Source organism: Nothobranchius furzeri, chromosome 9 (genome assembly GCF_043380555.1).
Source record: "Nothobranchius furzeri strain GRZ-AD chromosome 9, NfurGRZ-RIMD1, whole genome shotgun sequence".
Lineage (NCBI taxonomy): Eukaryota > Metazoa > Chordata > Actinopteri > Cyprinodontiformes > Nothobranchiidae > Nothobranchius > Nothobranchius furzeri.
The window spans coordinates 6255160-6278495 of NC_091749.1; the positions used below are offsets into that span (position 1 = coordinate 6255160).

Genomic DNA, 23336 nt, shown 5'->3' on the forward strand with positions numbered 1-23336 from the left:
GAGTGATAAATGTAAAAAATTTGTTAAATGGTGAAGGAAGGAAATATAAGTTGGTTATTGAGTTTCTAAAACACAGTGGTCTGTTGAATAGAATTATTTTTTTTATTTTTATTTTTACGTTCTTACTCCGACTCACACTCCAGCACAGTAGGTGGCGGAAATGCACCTAGCAGTCAGATGCCACCCGCCAGAAAACACGAAGAAGAAGAAGATCTCGCGATAAGTGTGCAGAAGCGGCTGTGACAGAGGAAGCTTCCAGAAGTCCGTAGCTTCCTAAGTTTTGGTCCGCTCGTCGTGCTGGGCTCAGCGATGGACAGTGTGCGTGACTCATCTGGTCAAAACCGTCCCCCGGAGAACCAGGACCTGCCTTTTCTGAGCATCTTAGGTAGGTGACGTGTCGGAACCAGTCTGTCGCGAGAACGGGCGTCGCAGAAAATGGCTAGAAGCTACTTTAAGTCATACTCGCACTATTAACTCGGGTTTCTTCCGCGTGATTCATGAAAACGAGTTGTTGTTGGAGATGAATTAAAGAATTTAGGTTTGTCACTTTATGTTCGGATGTGTTTGTTACGAATGAAGAAGGCGTGTCTTGATTTTTTCTTCCTCCTAGTTTCTAAGCACGGCTCACATTCCTGCTTCAACCAACATCCCAACAGTTTTTTTATTATGAAATTATGACAATACAGCGTAAACAAACCTTTAGTAATAAAATTTATGTATAAAGGATAAGAACTTATCAGTCATCAAATAGAGAAAAAGTACAAAGTGTATCAGACCATGTCAATGAACAGAAGGAAAAGGGAAGGAGAAATTGATAACAAGAACACATTTAAGTATTGTTACGTATTTGTAAACTTTAACATTATTCATAAAGCAGTTTCAAAAGGTCAAATAGGATATGTGTTTTGTCTAATTTGCAATGTTTTAATGATTCTTTCAAAAGAAGTACTTCGTTTTTTAAAGCAGCGAGAGGTTTTCAAGTAACGGCACTTATGGATAAACTATTTAGCCAATATAATCAAATTGTTAATCCCAAATTGTAAAGTTTTATTAACTGTTTGTAAACCAAATCAAATAGTTTAAAATGTTAACAGGGGGAAGTGTATATATATATATTTGCATTATCCAGTGCTGAAAAGCTAACAAAAACATTAGTATTATCCATCACACCAATGGAAAAGGTGCTCTGCTGTTTCAACATCATTAGTGCAGAAAGACGCATGCATTTATGTCGATGTTGAACTTCTTGTGTAAACAATCATTTGATGGATAAATGGCATGCAAAATTTAGGAGTGGTTTTCTTTTGCTTTAGGTGGAATTGGGAAGGAAATGTATTGAATCAAAAAGCTGGAATTAGAGCCTCTAAGTAGGTGTTTTCGTTTGAGTTGTGATGGAAAATATTGTTTGGTGAGAGTCGTTCTTAAAAATATGTTGTTACATGCCTTTCCCTTAAAAGGACATCCTTCAGTTATTAAAGATGGCTCTCTAAGGATACAATTGGAATAAGCTAGGCTGGCTTTAGCCATCTGAATCACTGGTGGGGGAATGGCTTTCATAAGCTTGGCGAGTTTTTGTCTAGAACAAATAATGTCATATCTTTCAGTGAAATCATTGTATGATGAAGGATTCCCATCACCATCTAATAGATAGTAAACTGTCCAAACTCCACGATCCATCCAATCCTGATAGAAAACAGATTTTCTATGAATTAAGATGCTCCTATTATTCCAGATTGATGTTGTGTGAGGGGAACAATTGTGCTGATATATCAGCTTCCAGTACTGAAGGGCCTGTTCATGAAAATTTGATAGATTGACTGGTAATTTTGATATTTCAAAGTCACACTTAAGGAGAAATTCAACACCTCCAATGTTTGCAAATATCACTTTGGGGAGAAAAAAACCAAATTAGGGTTGTCACGGTATGAAAATTTAACCTCACGGTTATTGTGACCAAAATTATCACGGTTTTCGGTATTATCGCAGTATTTTTTAAACGGTGTTGCATATGTTCAGAAAGCATTGATAGTCCTGTTCTACACAAACTGAAATAGTTCTGAAAAGGTTTAACAGTGTTTATTAAACCTAAAATAACACAAAGCCTTAGCAAAAGTGCAACTTTTCACAAGTAAAGGAACAAATAGCTTCTTTTTCTGGAACATGTTACAGTAGTCAGTGCAGGTTTAAATTATACAAATCCAAACATTCAAAACATAAACAATATGTAAACAAATCAAAGAAACACCACTTGTTTTCTCATATACTTGTTTTCTTCATTATCAAAATGAAAATCTAAAACTCCAGTCCACACTTGACTTGAGCACTGTACAAGTCAACCTTAAAAAATATGTATTTAAAATAAATAGCCACTTTAAACAAATTACTAAAATAACTACTACACTATGTAATCAAATCCAAATGTTCAAGTATAAATGGCATTGAATAAGTAAACAAATCAATGACAAGGAACTAATTGTATATTTCTCTTCATCATCAACAAATGAGATGCTTCATCCAGCAACAGGGTGTCCGTGACACGGTTTAAATGCTGGCAGAGGGCGCTGCGGCTGCAGTATATGGTGACTCGTTGCATTCTCCCTCAGCCAAAAGTCCTCACATCATGCATTTAAGCTAAAATGCTAATGTTAACTTACCTTGCACTGGCTGTAGAGACGTGGGCGATGGTCACGCAGATGTGCCATTAGATTCGAAGTGTTGCTGCCTTTTGCAGACACCTGCTTCTGCACGTTCCGCAAACGGGATAGCCGTCTTCTATTAACTGTCCCTCAGCATTTTTCAGAAATCCAAAATATGCCCATACTTCCGATTTAGTCTTCTTTGAGGGCTGATGGATGTCCTGGGCGCTGCCGTCTCCTCCTTCGGCCATTATTTCAGCTTCAAAGTTTTGGTGCCGTCGCAAACTAAAAAGTGCGTGTGCGCGCCGCGGGAACTTCAGCTGAAGCGACGGTGGCTGGTAAGGGTCACCGCGCTGAAACCGCGGCCACGGTAAACCCACCGAGATAATTTAGTTTTTTAAAAACTGGACGGTTATTTTTATTGTCAACTTTTTTACCGGGGTTTACCGCTATACCGGTTACCGTGACAACCCTAAACCAAATATTGTTAAATTTCTTTAAAAAAGATTGCAGCCATTTTATTTTGATGGACCCATTCGTTGACTCAAAATCAATTGCATTTAATCCTCCTCCTTCAAATGACTTCACTGTTCCTGATAGAATGGTGTCTGGTTTTCTAAATATAGTTGAAGTTCGTTTGATTTACCTTTTTGATTAATCCATTAGATAAAGATAAACATTGTGAGGGATAAATCAGCTGAGAAATACCTTCTGTTTTAGTAAGCAAGACACGTCCAAAAATAGAAATGTCTCTTTGAAGCCAACAGTTCAGAATCTTTTTAGATTTTTGGATGTTATGTTCAAAGTTTTGAGTTTCGCTCTTTCTTATATCTTTAGAAATTGTAATGTCTAAATATTTAATATCAGTTTTAAGACTTATATAAAAAACACCAGGAGGGTGATCATGGATTGCTAACGGTTCACATTTGCCAATATTCAGATAGACCAGAAGCCCTTGAAAACGGTGACATTTCAGTTAGTGCGAGGGGAACCTGTGACATATTTTTTAAGAACAAAGTAGTGTCGTCTGCTAATTGACTTTAAACCAATGGAGTTCCCATCAAATTCAATGGTTTAATATTTGGATTGCGTTTTATAAAAACAGCTAATAGTTCAGTTACAATAATGAAGAGCAACGGGGATGCTGGGCCTCCCTGACGTATTCCTCATCCAACATTAAAACGTTTAGTTGTTCCAAAAAGGCAAAGAAATAGAACTGTTAATATCGGAGTATACTAAAGGAATTATTTTTATAACATTTTCACCAAAACCAAAATATTTAAGGGCTTCTAAATAAATGAATGCTCAACTGTATCAAATACCTTGTAGAAGAAAAGAATCACACACTAAATGACTAGTCCAGGAGATCTAGAACCAGTCTGATGTATATTAGAGCGATTCAGACGTTTCTTTAAACACTACATCAATTTTTGTAATATGAGGCTCAATCTGGTCAAAAACCCCTACAGAATCAGTGATCTGATAGGCTGAGGAGGATAGATTCCAGTAAAATCACATATTTCATCTAGGGGTGCTCCGATTGATCGGCCACAGATAATTATCGGCCGATTTTCCTGCAAAAGTGTGTGATCTGTGATCGCCGATCACTGCCTTTCATTTCCGATCTGGCACTGGTGTTACTCTTCCCGGCTGGTAGTTCACCCTTCCGCTTCTCCCCGCTTAGTGCGCATGCGCGTGGCGGCAAACCCGCAAAGACAAACATGTCTGCCGTGTGGAACTTCTTAACGGTGTGCGAGAGTGATATTAAGTTTGCGTCTTGCAGCACTTGCAACGAAAACATACCCCGCGGAGGAAGCACTTCAAAAAAATTCAACACAACGAATTTGATCCGACATTTAAAGACTAAACACTTGGCGGAGCATGGTGAGTTTTTGAGGCTCACCGCAGACAATGAAAAGAAGCCAGCTAATGCTAATGCAGCGACAGTCAGACGGCAGCTAACGCAGCCGACGCTTGGAAACACTCGCCCATATGAGCATGACAGTCAAAAGGCTAAGCAAATTACCCGTAAAATCGAGTTTATTGGACTAGACAACCAGCCTTTTTCAGTTGTGGAAGACGCCGGATTCCGCCAACTACTAACCCACTTGGAACCCCGCTACATGCTACCAGGACGTAAATATTTCGCCGACGTAGCCCTTCCAGAGCTCCACCAGACAGTGTATTCTTTCATCGAGGGACTCCTTAAAGAAAGCGTCTCATCCTCTGTGAGTTTCACAAGTGACATTTGGAGCTCAGATGTCAGTCCTGTGTCAGTGCTGAGCGTAACAGCTCACTGGATGTAACTGAATGTATCCTTGGTTACTTAATTTGATTTAGGCGGTGATGTGAGATATTATGACTTTTTTTGCACTATTTGTAGCCTAAAGACAGCCTTAATGTTTTCAATTTCTTATGAATTGTTACTGATATTACATAATTTGAAGTGAAGTAAAACCATGTTTTTTCTGAATTAATATGTAACACGTGCATTAGAACTCACCATAGCTAAATGAACAATTTACAGCCAATCTATGTAATTGGTATCGGTAATCGGCTGATCGGCCATGATCGGCCTCTTGGCTAATCGGTATCGGTGATCGGCAGATTAAAACCTGATCGGAGCATCCCTAATTTCATCCGATATAATCTTATAATCTGTGCATTCATTCTCATTCACAAGTAACGTATTTATAGATTTTTGTTCTTGCCTTCGTTTCTCCAAATTGTAAAAATAAGAAGTACTCTTTTCACCCTCTTCTATTCACTTTGCACGAGCCCTAACGTACACTTCTAAATAAATCGTCTAACTGAGTTTGTAAAGATCGGAGGGATTCTTTATCAGCATCTGTCATGACCTGGTTATTGCAATAATTATTAATATTTTGATTTAGATTTCTTTCCAAATCCTTTTGTCACTTTCATTTTACCAAATGTAATTAAAAATTCTCTAACTTTAAAATAAAAAATTCCCATCTACTCGTGTGGTTGCCAGTTGTTTTGTCATTGCAGATTTTACAGCACAGTTCTTTGACTATATTAACATATTTATCATCTGTTAAAAGATCTGCATTGAGTTTCCAATCGTCTTTTCTAAAGTGTCTTATTTTCAGGGTTTAATTTTAGAATAATGATACTGTGGTGTGTTAAAGGTGCAGCTGAGACATGGTTAGGTTGAACGTAACCACACATCTAATCTGGACATACTGGTACCATTAGGCTTGATCCATGAGAACTGAGTAACACCAGGTTTTTCCTCTCCATATATCACTTAAATTATTGGAATCAATTAACTCTGTCAGAGTGGGATTGCACTGGTTAATATTATTTCTAGGGGATATCTATCCTGCCATTCATTTGCAACAAGATTAAAGTCACCACCAGTGTTGTATGATCGTTTATACCCAGACAATATATCAGTTATCTTTTCCAGCATGAGCTTATTTTGGGCTATAGAAGCATATCCATTAATGTTAACAAATATCACAAATGATTCATTAACATTCAATACGACTGCCAGCCAGTGACCCCAATCATCTGCCTGAAAAGTCTCAACCTTCCCTGGACATGAAAGAAAAGAACTGCACCAGCAGAGTGACGAGCTCCACGGCTGAACAAGATGTTTTCACCAGAAGGTGGCATCAGCAGCACTTGGATGGGTCTCCTGTAGGAAGGTGCAGTGAGCTTTAAGCCCTTTACAGAACAGAAACATTGCTTTTCTTTTAACATTATCCCTAAGACCTCTTGCATTTAACGAAATAAAAGGTCAACTTGTGTGTAACATTTATAAGAACAAATAAAAAAGAATCAGATAAGAATATTGAATTTGAATAGAAGTAAAAAAGTTGTTTTCCTTTCTAAGAAAGAGTAACAAGGAAAAGGAGTGGTGCAGGTTCCTCCTACCGCATCCAAAAAGTGTCAAACTTCCCTCTTTATGCATGAAGTTCAAAGTTGACATCAAAGTGACTTTTTTTTTTGTTTGTTTCTAAATCGGCTGTCCGCCAGCACGCGGCGGCCATTGATGTAACCGAAAGCCCCTCTGTAGTAGGCCTTTTCTCCTGCATTCCTGGCTTGTAGGATTTTTGGCCAAACTTTCTCCCTCTCCAGGCGATCCTCCTTCGTCAGGTCCTCAGCAAAGCAGATTTTCTCAGTCTCACAGATCTGAGCATTTTGGGATTTTTTCCATATTCCATTTCGATGCAGACGCTTAGTGAACTGGATGATAACCTTGCTGTTTCTGCCATCTTCCTTTCTTCCAATCCGATGCACAGTATCTACAAAGTTCTCCGTACCATCTGATCATTCTGGGGCGGTCTTGACAAGAATCCTGATCACATCTTTTCTGATATCCACCCATGCCTTCTTTCATTCCTTTAATCCTTCCTTAAATTCCACCTTCTGGAATATCGGTTTCGCTCTTTCGCCTTTAAGTTCGTCAACTTCTTTCCTCATGGTTGATACTTCCCTTTCTAATCTGTTGCTTTTTCTTTGCAGTCCCGAACTTCAGCTGCATTAAATTCAAGGGATTCAGCAAGACTGGCAATCATTAAGGAATCCTCATATAATCTTTGGTTAATGTTCGCTGTTTTCTCGTCCTGTTTATCAAATCGCACATGGAGAGCTTGAATAGCTGCCAATATGTCGCTTTTTCGGGTGGCCACCTTTAGAGGGAGTTGAGAAAGGCGAGTCACTTATCTTCACGGTGTCTTTTCTCTCCACCGCCGGATTCGGACTCCATATCTGCGAGGCAGTAGTCGTGGTCATCCGCAGTTGAAGTAGAAGCTTGTGCTTTTTCAAATTTACCGTCCTTTTTATCCTTCTGTTCTTTCAGCATGTTTATTAAAGGGACTTTAGGGCGTTTTGAATTTTTATGCTCGCGATTGCCCCCTCTGGCCAAAAGCGTAATGGCAGCTTCAATAGGAGGCTCGTGCACGAGGCGCGCATGCTGTACGTGCACACTCAATGAAAATAACAGCTGAGACGAAGCTCTGTGAAGCTGTGAAATGTTGGGCTATGAAAGCAGTTCAGAGTAGAAAAAGCAGTAGATATGAAGCCTCACAAGGTTTTGCTAAAGATAAGTAGTCTTACTGCTGACTTAATATTATAAAAAATAAAATACGGGAATGGGTTGATCCCATATTACAAACAGAAAAGGAAACGGTGAATATGAGAACGACTTACCGACACTTCCCCATGCTGCTGCCTTTTTGTGAAGATCTGTTCTTCTGTAGAAACGTTGTAAAGCTCCGGGAAATCCGACACAGCAAGTATCAACTTTTCCTTCGTGTTTGCCAGAGATGCACTGAGAAGCATCCTGTCTGCTCATTGGTCAGTCAGTGAAACCTCTGATTGGTCCTTGTCTGAGCGACCGTGATAAAAAGTGGAAAATTTTCAACGTTCTGGGTTGCTGGATCACCAGTGCACGACACGTGCACAACGCAACATTTCATATGCATGTTTTTGGCGTGTAACTTGGCAGGAGGGAGAAATGCTTAGACTCGCACGAGTCATTGAAAATGAATCGAGGAGGTGATGTCTCCTCAAGTGTGTCGAGCCCATGAGTGTTTAACTTACCCCTATTATTTATTGGTTATTGGTTTGATCAGCCACTAGGTCAGTTGGGTTTGTGCAGACAGTTGCCTTGTTCACATTTGGCCTGAGTTATTTTATTTTGACCTTTTTTATGAACTCCTCACTTTTTTTTGTCAAATGAAGTTTTTTAGTTAATAATAAAAACCATATTTTTCTAAGTTGTTCCTGACTCCTCATGCTTCATCCCTCACAGTATGCAGATGTTATTAGTGAATGTAAAAATGTATTTAAATTAGACCCTGCAACAGCACAGGACTGTCCGATGTGCCTGACTTCAAATAGACTTTACAAAGGACAAATATCGGCTGATGGCTATGTAAAAACGGTGAATACTGGCCCGATCGACCCCTAACTCGCAGTAAACCTTCTTCTTCCTTCGTGAAGGATTATGGAGATCACACACACACACACTCAAAGTGTACCTGTTTAAATTGAATGTTTTCCACACAGATCTGCCATTAGTTATCACGTAAAACCAAGTTCTACACTTGAGCTTCAAGAGTGAGTGTAAATGAATTGTGACTCGGGTGTCCTGTCTGCACCTGCAGGTGTGTTTAAATGCTCATAAATATGTAGATGCGACACAGAGCTTAAACTTTTATGCTGTTGGTTAAAAAAACAGGAATGTGACCCGTTATTAGGAACTAGGAACCAGGAAAAATCTTCTTTACATGCTGATTTTAAAACATTCCTCTTAAATGTGTTCAGGTAAGATACACAATTTTAGTAATTCATCTGCCCTGAAACAACACATTTTCAACGAGTACACGTGTTGGAAACAAGCACATATTAGAAACAAGTTCACATTACGAATATTTGGAAAAGTAGCCGTGTCACCAATATTTCTAACCATTTACTTCCTCATTTCTAGCTGTTTACTTCCTCATTTCTAGCTGTTTACTTCCTCATTTCTGGCCATTTACATTCCTCATTTCTGTTTACTTCCTCATTTCTAGCGGTTTATTTCCTCATTTCTAGCTGTTTACTTCCTCATTTCTGGCCGTTTACTTCCTCATTTCTGGCCATTTACATTCCTCATTTCTGTTTACTTCCTCATTTCTAGCGGTTTATTTCCTCATTTCTAGCTGTTTACTTCCTCATTTCTGGCTGTTTACTTCCTCATTTCTGGCTGTTTACTTCCTCATTTCTGGCCGTTTACTTCCTCATTTCTGGCCCTTTACTTCCTCATTTCTGGCCGTTTACTTCCTCATTTCTGTTTACTTCCTCATTTCTGGCCTTTTACTTCCTCACTTCTGTTTACTTCCTCATTTCTGGCCTTTTACTTCCTCACTTCTTTTTACTTCCTCATTTCTGGCAGTTTACTTCCTCAGTATGTGGCTGTATTGACCAATGCATGTTCCAGAGACTAGGCAATCTCTTGTCAACACAACATCTCCTGAGGGTGTGTGGAAGGGTTTGAGATGAATGTGTTTTGAAGCACACCTGTTTTTTTTTTTGTGTCCCAGCAGGAGAGATCCTGTCCCAGTATGGATGGTACCTGCTGGCTGGAACCATCATGGTCTACTTGTTTATCCAACACCTGAGGAAAAGGATGTCAGCTGGACCAAGTGACCCCATCTTTTATTCACTGCACGGTCAGCTTCAGTACTGCTTCTCTGTTGCTACAGAAACATGTAGAAATTGTTCAGGCCTAAACTGACAGGATTTTTTTATCCATTCATTATTCCGTTGTGGAACAAATTAGATTTTATAATTTTAAACACTTGTTATAAAAAAGGCTTGGCTCTGTCCAGTCTTGGTTAGGTCGGCTCACCCCCGCATGGCCTTGTTTTGTGCCTTCTTAGGAAAGCTGATTCTGGCAATTTAGGTGTTTTCTCCTTCAACCTCACCTAGGGCTGGGCGATATGGCAAAAATAGAATATCACGATTTTTCCAATATTTTATCACGATTTCGATTTTATCACGATTTTTTTATCCATGAATAGCATAACTTCAATTGCGTATTAAAGAAGAGAAACATTGAATAAATAAACATTTATTCATATTAGGGATAATCAACACAGTGCTAACACACTTATATTTTAAACTCACACCAGAGATGATAAAAGCCCTGAGAGAAACAATTACAAAAATCAGTTTTCTCGTTTTTCAAGTAACTTAACATAAATTAAAATCGTAAACATATTTAAAGTGCAAACATGTCAATTGCAAACGTATTGTGCAAACATTAACTTGTTCAAAATACTATGTAGCTCCCAGTTGCTCATGTAGTGGATAGTTAAGCTCAAATACGGCTCTGATGTGCGGCTGGACCAGAGATCGCTTGTGGTAGCAAATAACTTCGCATTCTGAATATTTTCTGCAACAAGTCTCTAAATAAAGTAAAAATTTCCAGTGCAGGCTGGAGACAACCCATAGAAGCACTGATTTGATCTCATTTCAGAGAAAAATAGAACAGGTTAGATGCACCTAATAAATAAAATTACTAACAAACTCAGGAATCTTTCTTTGCTTCCCTGTTCTGGTGCTGAGAATATCTCTAATGCGGATCAAAGGAGATACACAGATGAATTATTTGGAGATTTATTATTTGGAGACTACATTTACTGCAGCTGGCAGAGGCAGAGATTGTTTCTATTGATACACGGATTTACAGAATCATTTTAAATTGTAATAGGGGAAGACTGCAGGAGGGAGCGGTAAAATACAGGGGGTCCCCAGCAAAAACAAGAAACTACGAGTCTGATGAAACCCGCTGGTTTTCCATCAGGCAGTCACGGGGCAGCTCCATCGACCCAGTGACCGAGCTCAGTCCGGTACCGGCTCGGCAGAGGGTGGACGAGCCGAGGCGGCGTCGTGCTCTGCTTAAGAAGTGTTATTTTCCTGCTTCAGAAGAAGCGTCCAACGTGTTTTTACGCTTTCTCCGAGACATGTCACGTCGCTAAGTTGTTAGCGCCGCACGCTAAGGAAACCCTGCGTTTCCTCTTCGGAACGAAAACCTCGTTGTCACTCTCAGCCGTGGCGAAGCCATGTTTGTTCACACACAGGTGAAAACAAGCGGGGCACTAATGTATTACTATGACTCACTCTGATTGGTTAAGGGTCAAACAAAGGCGTGTCATTCGACTGGGGTAAGTTCCCTTTTCATTCAGAGGCAGAAATTCAACAGCAGAGCTGTGAATCGTGATAAAACGGTCTCTCAAAAATGACAGACCGTCAGATGTGTAGATCGTAAAACGGTCTAAAATCGTCATATCGCCCAGCCCTAACCTCACCCTTATTTCTAACCTTTTTGGTTGTTACTTTGGGTTAGTCTGAGGAAGAAAAACGGGTGATATGAGGCAGTCTGAGGATTATATGTTTTTAAGCAAGAAACAGCGGATGCGTTTCGGTGGAGTGCGACCTTCTTCAGGGCGTAACTTAATCAGAAACTACCCAGGTGTCAATCTGATCATGTGACAAACACACGATCAAATGTCAGCATCCGTGCCTGAAGGTAGAAGGAAAAGCAAAGTATGGGTAAGCAACAGAAAAAAACTCTGCCCAAGTAGTCAGCAGTAATCACAAAAACAATAATAGGAATAATATCTGATATTTCATTTGCTAGTTAGCATCACACTAATAAAAGCACAAATCATGATGGACGATAGAACGACCAGACCAATTAATATCTCTGCTACAGACACACAGAAGTTCAACACCAGGAAATCTAGCGGCTTGTCATTTTTTATCCAAAGTGTTTCTAATGGTATCTTAGCTTGTGCGCATCTCAAATAATAAGAGCAAATGATATGAAATCAAAAAGTAACAAACCAACTTCTGTACAATGTACAGATTTCGTGCCAGGAAAACTAACCTGTCCACACTGTCAGGTTTTAGGGATGTCCTGTGGCAAGTTAACAATGTTCCCACTGCAACTAAACACCCTTTCACAAGGTGAGCTGGTGGCTGGCACACAAAGGTACCTTTTTGCCAGGCGGCTCAATGAAGAAAGTTACTTTCATGTTTCTGCCACCATTTCAGAGGGTCAGCATCTTTCTCTACACAACCTGACAACAAGTAGCTCAAAAGCTCAGTTTCCACTGTATCCTGTGCGTGTGTGTGTGTGTGTGTGTGTGTGTGTGTGTGTGTGTGTGTGTGTGTGTGTGTGTGTGTGTGTGTGTGTGTGTGTGTGTGTGTGTGTGTGTGTGTGTGTGTGTGTGTGTGTGTGTGGTGCTTGTTGTAGGTTTGGTGTTCTCAAAGAAGCTCGCCAGAGATTTTTTCTTTTTAGATGCGGGTGGTACTGCAACTGCTGCCTGGCCTTGGTCTGCAGGCTCAGTCCCAGCTGGGTCAGGCACAAAGCCGACCTGGTGACTGGGCAAAGACTCCACCTCTGTGATGAATTTATGCTTTTGTGCATCAAGTTTTTCACCTGAAATGTACGTAGCCTTGAATCGGGGATCCAGTAATGCAGCAATGTCCAACAGGTCACAGGTTGATGGATCAGCATATTTGCTGTTGAGGTAGTGCTCAATGCAGGACTTGAAGGACTTGCAGAGCTCACTATCTCCCTCTTCATGTGCCAGGAGACTGTTGGTGAACAGGTAAAGCACAGGCCTGATGTATGAAAGGGTGACGTACTCTTCTCCTGAGAGAGCGTCAGTGAAGTCTTGAAGGGGTTTCAGAGCCTTCTTGATCGCCTCCAGGACCTCGATGTCCTGCCAGGTGGGAACAAGTGGTCTGGTTTTCTTGTCAGAGGACAAGACTTTAGAAAGTGCCCCTTCCTGCTCAAGGAAGGACCCAATCATCTGTAGTCCTGATCCCCAGCGAGAGGCTGACTCGGTGGTTAGCTGGTGACCTGGTAGACCCAGCTGTAGTTGCACATCAGCCAGGGGAAGCAGAAGCAGCTGACAACTCTCTTACAGACAGAAATGGCACTTGTTACGCAGGCATCATCCAAACTGTGTCCTATATAAACACACATAATTAAAATCCACATTTTAAAATCACAGATAATTTAATTAGGTCTGTCTGGTCAAAGTTTAGTTGTGAAGCACATCTTAAACACATTCTCAGTTAAAGACACACTCTGATAAAAATCAAGTTTTTCCTGTTCTTAATATGTTCTTGTGGCATTTTTCCTATGCTAGTTATTATGAATTATTTGCTCATGATTGCGTACAGTTAATAAATTCCAATGGAATTTATTAGATAATATTATCCAAAGTGCCACAAATAATACAAAACACAACCCCCCCCCCCCCCCCCCCCTCCTTTGACAACATTAGTCCCGTTGAACTAAGCTAACGTTAGTGTTTTAGCTAAAATGCGTGATCCGAGGATTTGGGTTGAGGGAGAAAGCACAGAGTCGCTATATAAAGCAGCCGCAGCGCCGCTACCTGCATATAAACCGTGTCGCGAACACCCCCATGTTGAAATGACTCTATGCATTACGGGGCTCCCAGGGGCAGATAAGAGTTGGTCTCTCTCCGAGAATAATTATGAATTTAACAATGATTACTGCCTGATGACATTTTCCCACATCTGCAAAGCTCACTGGAAGGACACAAACTGAGGACAATATTTTCCTGATATAGGGTTTATTACTCAAGTAAGGGTAACAAAGTATCTGATTAGAAGGCTACTTGAGTACTGAGTATCATCTGATCTAATATTTTTAAAATGATGACATCAAACAGACATAAAATAAGAAGTTATGGGCAAATATTGGTATTTTAAAGACTAAAGGGAAAAAATGTAAACAAATAAGCAACATAATTAGAAAATAACTAATTTTAGGCAAAATTTAGACACAAACTGAGGACAATATTTTCCTGATATACAGGGTTTATTTAATTGCCTGAAAATTTAACACGTTTAAAAAAATACCGTGATAATTTTGGTCACAATAACCGTGAAGTTAAATTTTCACATCGTGACAACCCTACTCTTAATATTAGTAAATCTCCTAATAATGCACTTCCTAAATGAGTGGTGTTTAGTGTCAGATAAACTAAAGAAATGTGTTTTACTGCTTTTATTGCCTTGTGTTTTTATGTTTTAAAACATGCCAGCTCTGGCCAGAATGCTGTATAAACAAGTTGGATTGGATTGGTTAACTGTTGTTGTGCTTCTTATGAAGATTCTTCGAAAGTAGCCAGAAGGCAGACGTCCCAGGAAGCAGCTCATAGGAAGATGCAAGAGGAGCTGAATGCCAAAGCTGCCATCATCATAGAGAAACAGAAACAGGTGAAGTAGACTGATGGTGGTTTTAAGCATTGTCATAAATGTTTGCTAAATGCTTTCTGTGAACAGCTGTAAGAAGAAGAAAGGCAGGAAATTGAAGTTTGAGAGAGCATTCAACGGGGAAAGACCTGCAGGGGAATCATTAAAAAGTAACTGACTTACAACATTATAAAAGTAATTTCCAGGAGAAGTAACTTATGTACATATATATATATATATATATATATATAATGTAATATAATATAATATGATTAGGGATGTACGTAGTTAACCGGTTAATTGCCGTTAATGTTGTAACCGGGTAAAAAAAATTTGCCTGGTTAACTGCTTCAAGACCTTCTGCTGCGCTGGGTGCAATATATTTTGTGCCACTAGAGGGTGCAAAAGCGCCGCTATCAAATATATTTATTGGGCAACCACAGAAGAAGAAATTAGCTCATCACATGACCAAACAAATGTGCTCAAACACAAAGCGGTTTGCAAAGATTCAGCGTTGGAGCAGTTTATTCTTAGTTAATTCTCGGAACGCGGTAAGCCTCACATCAAAGCACTGAGCCTGGCAGAACATGGTGCAGCAAACTAATCCGAGACCAGCAAAAGGTCAGTGTGCCGTAACTAAGGGCTGAACGATTTTAGGAAAAGAATAAATTGTGATTTTTCTAGCAGACATTGCGATTTCATTTCAATTCACGATTTTCTTCAAACAATGGTACAACACTAGCCTGCCAAGTCATCCTGTATATGAACTCATTCACTGCCAGCCGTTTCCAGATCGCTAAAGGCCTTCGCTGAATGAGTTAAAAAGATAGTCTAGATTCTAATCTACAACTTATACACATTAATAATACAAAAAAAACAGTTAAAGCTATTTATGTTTTCTCCCATTGTTACATTTATATATTTGGGCTTGTGTGCTTGTGAAGCAACTTGTGATTTTTATCTACAGAGGAGCTTTATAAAAAACACGCTCTTGTTCTACTCCAAAAATGCAAGGAGGAAATCCGTAGGTAGAAACAGCTTTCAAATGTATTAAATAACAAAGCATGCACACAGTTTTACCTGCATTACCAAGGCAGGCAGGCTGTACTAACCCTCACTAAAACTCAGCTCTAAAGCCTAGTTTGTGCTGCGGTCAGCTCCGTGAGAGAGACGCACACGCATTGAAAGAGACACTGACACGTTAGCTTGTTTGAACTAACGTGTGCCATCAGAAACTCAAACCTTTTTTGAAGGGAAGTTGAACTTTCAAGTCAACTCAAGTGTGCAACTCCGCTCTTGCGCTGATGAAGCATAAACCAAGCTTAAAAAATCAGCCTGAACCTGCTCCAGTGTGGGAGGAGTCTCTCTCCCTCACTCACATAGGGTCTCTCTCTCCCTCTCTCTCTCCTTCACTCACCTACAGTGCCATAATTATTGGCTCTAGCAGCACTGTGTGTGGAAACATAAAACAGGGAAAATAGCCTAAATGCGCAGCTCTGTCAGCTGTGGAATTGGTCTCGACTCTGAACGGTACGTCCCACTCCCCCTCCTCCGTGCTGGCTGTTGCCACCTCCGAAATACAGGGGGAAACCCTGAATGTAAAAAAAGTTACACAACAGATCCTGGATCAGTCTAACCCACTAAAAAACCGCAGCTTTACGGTCACGTGATTGTGCTGTAAAGTAAAGCCGTCAGTCACTGTGGGCGAGCTGTAAACAAAGCAGCATGGCAGAGAGGAAGCTTTCCAAAGTTTGGGTCCACTACATTAAATGGGATGGGTAACTGGGTGATGATGAAACCAGCAACAATGATCTAAGTGAGGCATCATCATCTTAATCTGCTCCGCTAGGTAAATAAAATGTTTAAGATGACATTAGCTTGATAGGCTTCCGTTCAGCTAATGGTGTGTTCGCTTTCTCCTCGAAATTCCAACTAGAAGAAAGCAAACGCGCTCTAAATTTTGGCTTCACTTGACTAAATGCAATGGGCTATTGGGTGATGATGAAACCAGCGACAACAATCCGAGTATGAGGCTTCTTAATCTGCTCCAGGGAGCTAGTCCAGTGTTCCACGGCCAGGACGAAAACTACATTGCTCCTTTTGAATCTGAGGTTCGACCATCTGATGGACTCTTCTCTTCAGAACCACTGAATAGACCTTACCAGGGAGGCTGAGGATTGGGATCCCCCTGTAGTTGGAACACACCATGCTGCCCCCCTTTTTAAATAGGGGGACCACCACCCCAGTCTGCCAGTTCAGTGGAACTGCCCTCGATGTCCACGCAATACTGCATTGCCGTGTCAGCCAACACAGCCCTACGACATTCAGAGACTTAAGGAACTCTGGGCAGATCTCATCCACCCCCGGAGCCCTGCCACCAAGGAGTTTTTCGACAACCTCAGACCTAGAGATTGAAGAGTCAGACCCAAAGTCTCCAGGATCCGCTTCCTCACTGGAAGATGTGCCAGTGGGATTGAGGAGGTCTTCAAAGTATTCTGCCCACTAATCCCCAACATCCCGGGTAGAAGTCAGCAGCACGCTGTCACTACTGTAAATAATGTTGGTAGCACACTGCCTCCCCCTCCTGAGGTGCCGGATGGTGGAGCAGAATCTCCTCCAAGCTGTGCGGAAGTGTTGCTCCATGGTCTTACTGAACTCCCATGCCTGGGTTTTTGCCTCCGCAACCACCCGATCCGCATTCCACTTGGACTGCCGGCACCTATCAGCTGACTCTTTAGTCCCACAGACCATAAAGACCTGATGGGACTCTTTCTTCAGTTTGACAGTATCCCTAACCGCCAGTGCCCACCAACAAATTTGGGGGTTTCCACCATGATAGGCACCGACAACCCTGCGGCCACAGCTCTGGTCTACCGCCTCAACAATGGAGGAACAGAACAGGGCCTATTCGGACTCAATGCCGCTCCCACCTTGGAACGTTTTGGAAGTTCCATCCGAGGTGGGAGTTGAAGCTCCTTCTGACAGGAGACTCTGCCATATGTTCCCAGCAGACCTTCACAATACGTTTGGGCCTGCCTGGTCTGATGGTCATGCTCCTCCACCATCTGAGCCAACTCACCATGAGGTAACAGTCAGTTGACAGCTCCACCGTTCTCTTCACTTGGGTGTCCAAGATATGCAGCCGCAGATCAGACAAAATGCCGACTAAGTTGATCATCGAGCTGCGACCTAAGGTATCCTGGTGCCAAGAGCACATATGGACACCTTTATGTCTGAACATGGTGTTCATTATGGACAATATATGAGTAGCACAGAAGTTCAAAAACAAAACACTGCTCAAATTCAAATCAGGGGGTCGGTTCCTCCCAACCACTCCAGTCCAGGTCTCACTGTCATTGTCCATGTGAGCGTTAGTCCCCCAGCAGAACAAGGGAGTCACCGGAAGGAGCGCTCTCCAGCACCCTGTCCAAGATCTCCAAAAAGGGTGGGTAGTCTGACCTGTATAAGCACAAACCGCAGTCGGGGCCCAACCCCCCACACGTAGGCGGAGGGAAGCTACCCTCTTGTTCATCGGGGTAAACCCCAACTTACAGGCACCAAGATTGGGCAACTAGTATTCCCACCCCTGCTCGGCGCCTCTCAGTGGGAGTAACTCCAGAGTGGTAGAAAGTCCAACCCATCTCAAGGAAACTGATTCTGGAGCCAGAGCCATGCGTTAAGTTGAGTCCGACTATAGAGCTCCGGGAGTTGATGTCACTTCTCCCGGCATGCAACAGTTCAAATCGAAACGGTGCCATATTGGCAGGCAGAAGCCCGCAGCTGGACTATTTGTTATTGTCAGAAATCTTGATCAAACGGGAAATACGGTAGATTCCTGTTGTGCCCCAGGATGCCAGAACAGACGCGGACGAGATAAGGGATGAGCCATCTACAGGATTCCCCAAGATCCGGAACGCCGCAAACGTTGGATCATTCCAGTAAAACGTGCTAGTGACCGGGCTAAAATGAAATTGTGGGATCCAGAGAGTAAAGGTTTTTGCTTATGCAGCGACCATTTCATATCAGGTACTTAAAACGTTTCCTCAACTGTATATGGTATTTATTTTAAATGCTTTTATTACGATTCGTAGTGGGCTTCCTAAACTTATTTTGGCGTGGCTTTTTCTGTCTTATTACTCATAGCAATAAGTAAACATCACGTAAAACGTTGCCTCGTGATTTCTGCGTGCTGCCGTTTACGTGTTTTATGATCACAGCAATTAACCGGCTAAGCTGTATTTCATTTTTAAGCAATGGTTGATCAATTGTCAGATCACACATAAAATGCACTTTGGATTGCTATTATCTGTCTCACCGAGACAGATCTCAGACAGATCCTGAGACGCTCCTGCCTGACATATTTATTTTATTCACGGAAAACAATCAAACTAGTGATTTCTCTTGGCGTTCAGTTTATACATTCAAACAGCACAGCACTCTACAGGGAGTGCAGAATTATTAGGTAAATGAGTATTTTGTCCACATCATCCTCTTCATGCATGTTGTCTTACTCCAAGCTGTGTAGGCTCGAAAGCCTACTACCATTTAAGCATATTAGGTGATGTGCATCTCTGTAATGAGAAGGGGTGTGGTCTAATGACATCAACACCCTATATCAGGTGTGCATAGTTATTAGGCAACTTCCTTTCCTTTGGCAAAATGGGTCAAAAGAAGGACTTGACAGGCTCAGAAAGGTCAAAAATAGTGAGATATCTTGCAGAGGAATGCAGCAGTCTTAACATTGCAAAGCTTCTGAAGCGTGATCATCGAACAATCAAGCGTTTCATTCAAAATAGTCAACAGGGTCGCAAGAAGCGTGTGGACAAACCAAGGCGCAAAATAACTGCCCATGAACTGAGAAAAGTCAAGCGTGCAGCTGCCAAGATGCCACTTGCCACCAGTTTGGACATATTTCAGAGCTGCAACATCACTGGAGTGCCCAAAAGCACAAGGTGTGCAATACTCAGAGACATGGCCGAGGTAAGAAAGGCTGAAAGACGACCACCACTGAATAAGACACACAAGCTGAAACGTCAAGACTGGGCCAAGAAATATCTCAAGACTGATTTTTCTAAGGTTTTATGGACTGATGAAATGAGAGTGAGTCTTGATGGGCCAGATGGATGGGCCCGTGGCTGGATTGGTAAAGGGCAGAGAGCTCCAGTCCGACTCAGACGCCAGCAAGGTGGAGGTGGAGTACTGGTTTGGGCTGGTATCATCAAAGATGAGCTTGTGGGGCCTTTACAGGTTGAGGATGGAGTCAAGCTCAACTCCCAGTCCTACTGCCAGTTTCTGGAAGACACCTTCAAGCAGTGGTACAGGAAGAAGTCTGCATCCTTCAAGAAAAACATGATTTTCATGCAGGACAATGCTCTATCACACGCGTCCAAGTACTCCACAGCGTGGCTGGCAAGAAAGGGTATAAAAGAAGAAAAACTAATGACATGGCCTCCTTGTTCACCTGATCTGAACCCCATTGAGAACCTGTGGTCCATCATCAAATGTGAGATTTACAAGTAGGGAAAACAGTACACCTCTCAGAACAGTGTCTGGGAGGCTGTGGTTGCTGCTGCACGCAATGTTGATGGTGAACAGATCAAAACACTGACAGAATCCATGGATGGCAGGCTTTTGAGTGTCCTTGCAAAGAAAGGTGGCTATATTGGTCGCTGATTTGTTTTTGAATGTCAAAAATGTATATTTGGGAATGTGGAGATGTTATATTGGTTTCACTGGTAAAAAAAAAAAATTGAAATGGGTATTGTTTTTTGTCAAGTTGCCTAATAATTATGCACAGTAATACTCACCTGCACACACAGATATCTCCCTAAAATAGCTAACACTAAAAACAAACTAAAAACTACTTCCAAAAACATTCAGCTTTGATATTAATGAGTTTTTTGGGTTCATTGAGAACATGGTTGTTGTTCAATAATAAAATTATTCCTCAAAAATACAACTTGCCTAATAATTCTGCACTCCCTGTATTTAAACTTATTACATGTAAATCTATGTTATTTGTCCATCCATCCATCCATTATCATCTACTTATCTGGGGTTGGGTTGCGGGGGCAGTAGCCTAAGAGGCCCAGACTTCCCTCTCCCCAGCCACTTGGGCCAGCTCCTCCGGGGGAATCCCAAGGCGTTCCCTGGCCAGGTCCGGTAAGAAGTCCGCTCCGACAGCTTCTGGCGTTTTTAAAAAGTATCCCAGGAGCACGGTAAGGGTCGGAGATGTTTAGTCTATTTAATTTCTGACTATATAAAATGATTTCTTCGGTTTTAAAGTGTGAAGTAAACTCCGACGAAGTGCAATCCAAGCCCATCCCATTCATTTTGTTTACATTTGTTGCCTGCCAACATGGCGTCTACTCTCTGAGTCACGTGACGTCTGTAGCTCTATATCTAGTCGAAACCTCTCAACCTCGCGCACCAAGTCATGCTTGTTCCCCACCAGAGAGATGACATTTCACATGCCAAGAGCCAGCTTCTGTAGCTGAGGATCAGACCGCCAAAGTCTGATACCACCCGTCACACACTGCACCCGAGCCCTTTGATCCCTCCCACGAGTACTGAGCCCATGGGAAGGGGGACCCACGTTTCCTCTTCAGGCCGTGCTCAGCCAGTCTCTATGGGTAAAAGCCCGGCCACCAGGCGCTCGCCAACGTGCCTTGAGAGGTGCTAAATATCAGATCGGCAGTTACGTGATAAAGCTGTTTCTCCACAGCCATCATTACTGATTGGGTAATTAGTGGATTACTAAGACCTTCATTGTTGTGGTTCCCCCATTTCTACCAATAGATGCTTATCATGCACATGGTCAGAGCTGTTCTGATGTTTAGGAACATTTCTGCACACAAGTGCAGGATGTTGAATTCCACATAATATGTAAAAACATTCCTACACATGAGATACGCATAGAGCTGTGTGTCAGTGCGCTTGATGAATGAGGGCCCAGGTGTAGCTTTTCTAGAGTATGATCATATTTTGTGTGGCTTGTTGCGATGCCATTGATGTGTCTTGACATTTATGCCCACAGAGCACTGACAAGGCTGGCTCTTCTTCATCAACGGCACAGAAAACGAAGACAGGCAAGAAGCAGCTTCGCAGTAATGGTACGCTCTAATTTTCATACATGTAGTATATATAAATATGTTGTGTGAGGTTTTCTTCATTATGGTTTACAGTATAGAATAGAACAGAAATGCCTCTATTGTTCATCAGTGGGCACATTTTGCTGTCATAGCACTAATGAAAACACCCTTAAAGAACCCAGTGAGGAGCCTGGGTTCTTTTAAGAGTTGGCTGACCCCCATCTGTCACCATGGTAACAGGTCTTCAGACCAGAGATCAGCACCTTTGAAGCTGTTAGTTTAGATTAAAAGGAAGTGTTTTCTTTGTCCATCTGCCAAAGAAATGCCAACATATGGACTCAGGAGACTTCCTTCTGTGTTGCTGTGTGTTTGAGGATCCAGAACCTCAGTTGTTTGGTAGATGAGCAACAGGTTTTTAATTGATGCTGTTTCTGTTTGTTCCAGACTACAGTCCCCTGATGGGACAGGGAGGAGGCACCTGCTCCTGGAGACCTGGTAGGAGAGGGCCATCGTCTGGTGGATGAGGTTAAATGTCTGAGGTTCTGGTCTCTATGACCTTTAACCTCTGTGTTTAATGCACACTGACTGTTTGGACCAAGCAGACCTTGTACACAAACCCACTGATAGAAAACCAGGCTACCTAAATGTTAGAAAAACATATTCAAGTCATGCATTTTTATTTTTTTGAATGGAAAGATCCCAAATCAGGAACTCTTAAGCCCCTGTGAGGTGGACGATAAAATGGTTTCCATGAAAATGGTTCAAATCAACCGTGTCTGTCTGCGTCACAGCTCCACTTGAAAACTACTGCTCCAACACCGTTGACGTGCTGGGTGTACATCTCAGAAGGGTACCAGGAACAAGTCCACAAGCGCAGTTTCTTAGGAAAATTTTGGCATTGATGTGAAAATCCACGTTCTAAGAGTTCAGCGCTTTGAGGGTTTTAGGGTGACGTGAAACATCTTTTACGTCATTGTCTCGCCTGGTGCTGACGAGAGTTGGCTCTGACTGTGTAGTGAAGAGTTGGACTTCCTGCTGTGAGGGATGGACATTTACAAAATTGCACAATTATTTTACTAAAGCAATTCCATCTAACAAGAAATAATTAACTTTTTTTCTACTTGACATGTAAGTTAAATATTGTCCCTCCATCCATTCTCCTCCGCTTATCTGGAGTCGGGTCATGGGGGCAGTAGCCTAAGTCACGAGGCCCAGACTCCCCTCTCCCCAGCCACTTACGCCAGCTCTTCCGGGGGAATTCCAAGGCGTTCCCTGGCCATGTGAGAGACATAGTCTCTCCGTGTCCAGGGTCTCTCTTTAGGTTTCCTCCCGGTTGGACGTGTCCGAAAACCTCACCAGGGAGGCGTCCAGGAGGCATCCTGACCAGATGCCTGTGCCACCTCAACTGATTCCTCTCTTGTGTTTATTCTTAATCTCTGCATCCACATATTTTGTTTACATCCATACCTGGTATCATTTGTAGTCTCCGGAATAATTTCTATGAATTTAGATAAGACTAGTTAATTAGTTGGTGTACTTGGAAGCTTGTCATGAGGCCATTCCTGCAAATGGAACCTGACCAATGGGTTTGGCTGAAGGTCTTAAGTCAGTTTTTGTAAGTATTGTAGTTCAAACCTTTGTAGCATGTGGACATTGGTTGGTTACAGAAGACAACCTGAATACATGGTTAGGTTTGTTTTCCTGTTATGGAGTCACATTGAAATATATTTTTATGCCTCCTTTATGCAATAAAGATGTTAAAACTCAAAGGATCTGAAGTTCTGTTTGATTTTGTTTATTCAGGATGTCTCATATGGCACAGTATGATGGCCAAAATTAAGGCCACTTCCCT

The 23336-nt window shown here is 41.8% G+C and overlaps 1 protein-coding gene across 2 annotated transcripts; it reads left to right on the plus strand.

The window, feature by feature from the left end:
• Positions 1–12: 12 nt before the first annotated feature.
• selenos (selenoprotein S) lies at positions 13–23253 on the plus strand. 2 transcript variants are annotated; one of them, XM_054732461.2, is made up of 5 exons: positions 13–385; positions 9695–9823; positions 14311–14417; positions 21430–21505; positions 21929–23253. In XM_054732461.2, exons 1-5 carry the CDS (start codon positions 310–312, stop codon positions 22006–22008), a joined length of 468 nt encoding a protein of 155 aa, XP_054588436.2. In that variant the 5' UTR covers positions 13–309; the 3' UTR covers positions 22009–23253. The 2 variants fall into 2 exon arrangements, with proteins under 2 accessions (XP_054588436.2, XP_015809334.3); XM_015953848.3 differs by having other exon boundaries at positions 9698–9823.
• The last annotated feature ends 83 nt before the right edge of the window (positions 23254–23336 follow it).